The 6,375-nt window shown below is 58.8% G+C and overlaps 2 protein-coding genes across 2 annotated transcripts; both read right to left on the minus strand.

The window, feature by feature from the left end:
- Nucleotides 1-1,627: 1,627 nt before the first annotated feature.
- LDBPK_322180 (hypothetical protein, unknown function) lies at nucleotides 1,628-1,903 on the minus strand (the record flags this gene model as incomplete). The annotated part of the gene is made up of 1 exon (XM_003863584.1): nucleotides 1,628-1,903. One exon carries the CDS (start codon nucleotides 1,901-1,903, stop codon nucleotides 1,628-1,630), a length of 276 nt encoding a protein of 91 aa, XP_003863632.1.
- Nucleotides 1,904-2,589: 686 nt separating this feature from the next.
- On the minus strand, nucleotides 2,590-4,821 carry LDBPK_322190 (ABC transporter-like protein; the record flags this gene model as incomplete). The annotated part of the gene is made up of 1 exon (XM_003863585.1): nucleotides 2,590-4,821. The coding sequence occupies one exon, from the start codon at nucleotides 4,819-4,821 to the stop codon at nucleotides 2,590-2,592; it is 2,232 nt and encodes a 743-aa protein (XP_003863633.1).
- Nucleotides 4,822-6,375: the final 1,554 nt, after the last annotated feature.

A 6,375-nucleotide genomic window follows, 5' to 3' on the forward strand; every position in this document is an offset into this window, starting at 1 on the left:
GGATCGTCGTCTTAGTCGCAGTGCTACCATGTGCCTTCGCTGGCTGCAGTGGCCATCTCTGTGCATGTGCAGATACTGCAGAGCCAGGACCTACAGAAAATGGGCGCAGCGTTTGAAGCGAGCCATCGCCGTGCCGGGGCTGCGTCGAACGCTGAACAGATGCGTGCTCAGCGGCAAACGGAGCCTTTTGCATGCCTCCTCGCCAAGTTCAGCGGCAGCCAAAGAAGTAATAAAAGAACTCCTCACGAACTGCTTCCTGCCAACAACTGTAGAAACGCGTATGCCTTCGTATGCATACATTCGTGCCTGATAGCGCGTGACAGCACAACGATCACAGGCACACCGAGAAGCAACGATTGAGTGCGGAGTGGTTGCCGAGCAGAGACCAGCTAGAGAAACAAAAGAAAAGCAGAGACACTCTGAAAGGCAACAGCAAGCACCAAGTCGTGCAGCGACTCGTGCACCACGCACATACATACACGCACGCGAGCAAAGGTGAAAGAACACCGTTCGACCGAAGCGGTCGCAGAGAAGCCAACAGCGAGCAGCGTACCACCGCCTAACAAGGTCCAGGCAATGAGGTGCCGTAACCGCACGCCACTTGCCGCGGCTTCTTGTTTTCTTTTGACCTAGGTTTGCTTGTTCTCGTGCACGAGCCACTCGTACTCTGCTGAAAACCTGCGCACTGCAGCGCGCCAACGTACAGTGGCTGTCGCAGATAACCATACTAGCAATCAACAAAAGACACAGACGAGAAAGTGAGCATCATCGTCTTTGCCGTATCGACCTCGTCTCTGGAGTGCCAATGCGCCAAGAACACTCACACGCACGCAAGCTGTACGCCACCTTTCCGCTTCCGACGCGCTCCCCTTCTCTGCCATAAAGCATGAGTCACTCTCCAGTCTACCCCTGGCCCGTCACAGGCACCGCATCGCCTGGTGCGAAGCAGCGTGAGACACACGTGCTACAGCAATGCGCCGACTCAGCCATCTGAGCATGGCCTCTGCCTCAAACTCTACCCACCACGGCCGCCTCGCAGGCCGACTCGCAGGCCGCTCCCCCATCATGCCGGTCGCCGCACGGTGTGTGTCCACCATCAGGGATGGTACTCGGGCTCCCCACACCAGTGGGCAGTTAGGGCCGGGCGTGGGATGCGTTGGAGCCGCGATGACACTCTGCCTAATCATATGGGTTAGTGCAAGCGGGCGCACCGTCGCAGAGCGCTCTGACGCGGCGCCGTGCAGAGCCTGGCCGTCCACATCAGTCGCGATGCATCGCTCTGGCCTTCCCCCACGCCGTAGGCACTCAACCCTGTCACCACCAGAGGTGGCTGTGCATCGGAAGGGGATAGGGAGGCTGCCTGGCTTCACCACACGGAGTGTGGCTAGTGAAACCTGAGATACCACACACTGGGAGGTGTCCCTTGTCACGAGGAGCACACGCGGTCGTGAAAAGGCAAACACTCATCAACAGGAGCCCACAAAAAAAAAATAGAAAGAACTGAATGAGCCGGCTTTGCTGCCACGCACACGCGTAAGGTCACCACCACCCACCTCAGGCACAGACCGCGGCGCCCTCCACTTAGGCGACAACACTACCTCCAGCCTTATCTGTTGATCTTTGCGACCTATTTATCTGCGGAGGCACTCTCGATCTCCTGCTGCTTGTGATACGGATTAAAATGCTTCGGCATCGACGACACTGACGTCATCATGGGGGCGCCGCTGGCCCCGCCTTGGCCGCCGAGTTGATGCTGGCGCAGCCGCTCCGCCTCACGCATCCGCTCTTCCTTTAAGTTATCCACGACGGTGCGCAGCTGGGTGGTGGAGCGGCGATTCCATGCAGTGAGGAAGATGATAGCCACCGAGCCCCAAAAGTAAATCTTGCCCGCAGTGAGACGCATGTTCGTGATGGGGTGGTTTCCGCGCCTATTCGAACTGAGAAGCAACCACGGAGATGGTTATGGGGCGGAGAAGTTCGAGCTCAGTGACTCCTTAGCAAGCCTGGCACTTGCCGTGTCGCCTCGATCGGCGGCCCCCGCAATGGCAGACTGTACATGAACGATGAGGTGAGGAAGGATGCGCATGCCGCGTTCGCGTCAGCAGCGTCGCAAAGCCGTAGCGGGAGTGAGACCGGGGCATAGAGGGAGAGCGAGGAGGAAGCGCGAGAGACACGATACGAGCACAAAGAGAGATCGACGGACAAGAAGGAAATAAGGTATTGGTGTGCGACGTGCAGACGCCATCATGCTCGAGCTGGACGAGGTACCCGCGGAGGGACACCTCTGTCCGCGCGCATCAGCGACGACTATCACGGTGCACTCGCACGGGCGAGGCAAGCGTACACTTCGTTACAAGGAGGCCAAACAGAAAAGCGCCCTTGTGTAACGCGGGAAAGCGGGGGAGTGGATCATCGTTTGCCGGTGGAACAAAGCACATGTTCCAATAATGAAAAAAAAAAAATGCAGCGCCGCAACGACGAGGCGGAGCATCCGACCCGTGTGTGCCTTCCCGTGGGTGTGTGTGTTTTGCATCTGATTCATTCACACAAGTCTAAACCTTATCGAAAAGGACATGCGCAACGGCGTCCTCACCGTGCCTCTGCTGCGCTCGCCGACAGGTCGATAACTTTGTCCGCCACCTCCGCCACACGGCGATCGTGGGTCGAAATGAGAATCGTCTTGTGATGGGTGTCACGCAGCTCCTTGATAGTCTCCAGCAGCACCTCCACGGCGCTCCGGTCGAGTCCGGTGGTAGGTTCATCTAGGAGGACAAGCGAGTAGTCGTCCGTCCGCGCCAACATTCGAGCCAAGACAATGCGCTGCAGCTGGCCACCGCTGAACTGCGGGTGGTCGACACTCTCGATGAAGGTGCTGAACGGGTTGCTCAGGAAGTCTGCGCAGCCGCTCTTAACCGCTGCGTCCGTGACGCGCCGCTGCAGCTCCGCGAAAGTCGCTGCGGCAGTGGGCAACTGAGGAACGCCACTCGATGGCATCGTGGGTTTTAACGCACTTGCTTTAGCTGTACCACTGCCAAAGCTGGATAGGCTGGTGAGCAAGATGTTTTCTGCCACCGTGCCGATAAAGATGGCGTGTTGCTGCTCCAATAGCACGGCGCGACGCTGCGTGCGCACCGTGCCTGTGTGAGGCCGCACCAGACCACACAGAAGCCGCAGACAGGTGCTCTTCCCACAGCCACTGGGGCCGTAAAGGACCGTGATGCCTCCAACAAGAGCCGTCAAGCTCACCTGCGACACGCCGTTATTGTGCTGACTGCCCATGGCGGTGCTCAGCTGCTGCTCCCACGAGGCAACGGCGTCGCCTGCGCCAGCGGCGCCACCAACCTCGCTGAAGAAAGCCGGCACCGCTGGATACGAGAAGCTGACGTGGTCCAGAGCTACCTCTGCTGTGGGGGACTCCTGCACGTCGACCACGGCCAACTCCAAGGCCGCGGTGCAGCCCTCTCCCGCGGTGCAGCCCTCTCCCGCGGTGCAGCCCTCTCCCGCGGTGCCCGCGAGCGGCTCCGAGTACCAGCGCAGCATCGCATCCAATGTCTTGAGGCGCCCGAGTGTGGCGCGCAGCTGGCTCACTGCGGACGAAAGCGACGCGAGCGTGTTTACAAACGATTGGAAACACGCAAAGTACAAGATTGTGTGCCGCATGCCGAGCTGACCCTTCTGCTGGTAGTAATTCGACAGCCCAAGCGCCACGACCAGGATGAGGCGGGTGAGGCCGGAGCTGACGGCGGCGTAGCCGTGGATGCTGCGGTTTAGACCGTTTGTCAGCCGCCACAACTGCGCCGATCGGTCTGCCATGCGGTCCAGCACGAACTCGCTGCAACCGAAGACCAGCACGGTCTGACTACGCTGCAGGATGTTCGCGATGTACGCCTGCACGCTCGCCTCCTCTGCCGTGACGCGGCTGCCCTGGCGGTGCAACGAGATCCCTTGAAAAAAGAAGAGACACTGAATCCCCACCACCCCGACTAGAATGATCAGGGTGAGTTGGTAGGACAGGAAGAGCATTACGGCAAAGAAGCCCACAATGTACATCACCTGCGAGAGCACGTTCGTGAGCAGCTCGCCGGTCGTGTCGCTCAAGGCCCGTCCACTGGCGGTGATGAGCTGCGCCAGCTTCACCGCGTTCACGATTGCGACGCGCTCGGGGTGCGGAGTATGAAGGATGCGGTGCACGCTATCCTTCGTCAAGGCATTTTGCGCTCCCGATCCCGCGTAGTACGCGGCAAGGTGAGCGAGCAGGGAAGTGAAGTGGTAGCATATGATCGCCACTGCCATGAGGAGGCAGCGGCAGAGAATCCCTTCGACGTAGGGGGATAGCGACGCCGCAGGCTCTGCATCATCTCTGACGACGACGGCACTGCGAAGAAAGGCGAAGAGCATTGGAAGCAGCGGCTTGAAGATGCGCTCGCTGAGCGGACCAAGGCCTAGGAAGAAGAGCCGATCCCCTCCAGCTCCCGCGCCGTCTGCGGGCATCCCGAGTCCCGGCGCCGCCGTTGCTGCCTCCAGTGATGTGGCGCTAGAGCTCTCCACAGTGTGCGAGACACCGTCTATGGTCTTTGTGGTCGCCCTCATGCCGTATGATACTATCTCTTCGGCGAGGGCGGGAATCGAAATGCTCAGCAGCGTCGCACAAGCCATGAAGAGGCCGGACACGAGTATGACGCGCAGCTGGCATGTCATGTAGCTGTAGGCAAACCGCAGGAGCTGCAGCGTACCGACCGCCTCACTCTCCGAGGCCGTCGTTGGAGACGACAACACGCGTGCCGGTGGTGACCCTGACTCTGGGTGCTTCGCAGAGGACATGGCAAAGAGCGCTGCACAGATAAAGCGGGTGTGGGTGCGGGTGCGTCATTGGATGTCAGTCTGCAGAGAGGCAGCAAGAGGATCAAGAACAGGAAAAGCACAAAAGCAAAGGCGGCAAGGGAGTAAGCAGGGAGAAGGTGACTGGAGCGCATGTGCCAGTCCGTCAGAGGCATCTCGTTGGCCAGGCGGGCGCCGGGCGGCGGCGCAAACGCAAGGGAAGAGATGGTCCGCCAAAGCACGGTGAATCAGAAGGTTCTTGCTTACCCACCGATAAGTGTGAGCATCAGCGATGCTGCATGATCGGGGGGGGGGGAGTATGCACGAGCACACAAAAAACGCACACACCAGAAAGCCCCATGACGACGTGCGTTGCTGTTCTTGTTTATTAGTTGCATGTCGTTGTCCTCATGCGCCCATGAATCTCTTCGTTGTCGCAGAGTCAGCCTATGCAAGACACGCACGTACAGCGTGGGGCGCTTTCTTCTTGCTAAAAGGGGCGCTGCGCGGCTGCTGCATGCGTGAAGCCCTCTTTTCTTGGAAAAATAAAGCATGACCCCCGAGTCCCGCGGGAGAGAAAGAGACACAGGCCGACACTTCCGAAGCGAGGAACGGCAACATTGCCACACACCTATCCACACGCGCACATGCACACATACACGCACGCCCATCAGGGGTATCAGAAGGTAAATAATGGTATCATGATCACGAAGTGAGTCAATCGCAAATTGCTATGTCGATGTCAACGCATCATACCCTGTGCATCGTGCGTATTGTGTGCCTGTCTGTTTGCGCGTGTGTGCCTTGCACAAGAGACGCCAGACATTCAGCTGCATTCCTTTGCGGCATTGATCTGCCATATGGGCACAGCAAGCACGTCGAACAGGGTGCGCCGCCTCTCCAGCACCACGACCACAAAACTCGACCTTCCACCCTGGCGCAAGCCGGCTCATATGTCATCGTAGCCGTCGTCTACTAGTAGGCGATAAAGCAATGCGAAGAGGCCTCAGAGAACTGAGGCCGCTCCTCTCGCGTCACCATCCTGTCCTCTGCATGCTCTCCTCCCATCTTTCATCCACGCGAAAGGGCATTCTCAAGAGCCGCTAGAGGTGAAACGTCCGCAGACGATGCAAAAACCAGTGCGCAGGCGTACACCACCGAGACACAAACACAGACACATCGCGCGTACTCAGAATATAGGCAGGTGAGAGCTTCCCTCTCCTTTGCCAGCGTGCGTGAGAGAGGCGGGAGAGAGATGGAAGAAGCGGGAGAGTGAGTTGCTCCGAGGTCCTTAGCGAGTCCGCCCCATTCGTCCAAGCCCATTCGACTGCTGAAGTGTGTTCAGCTGCGCCGCGGACACGGAGGCCATGCCAGCGCGAATAGAGAGCGTCCTCTTGTACAAGAGCGCAGATGCGCGTATACGATGTGTTTGCTTGTCCTGGCGAGGCTTCCGTGCCACCTGCCCTTCTATCTTCCTGTCCCACCGGGTGGAGACGTGAAGGGGAAAGTCGGGATGGGAGGTGGGACGTACTATAAAGACATAAACCGTAGAAGTGA

Source organism: Leishmania donovani, chromosome 32, assembly GCF_000227135.1.
Source record: "Leishmania donovani BPK282A1 complete genome, chromosome 32".
NCBI classification, from domain to species: Eukaryota; Euglenozoa; class Kinetoplastea; order Trypanosomatida; family Trypanosomatidae; genus Leishmania; species Leishmania donovani.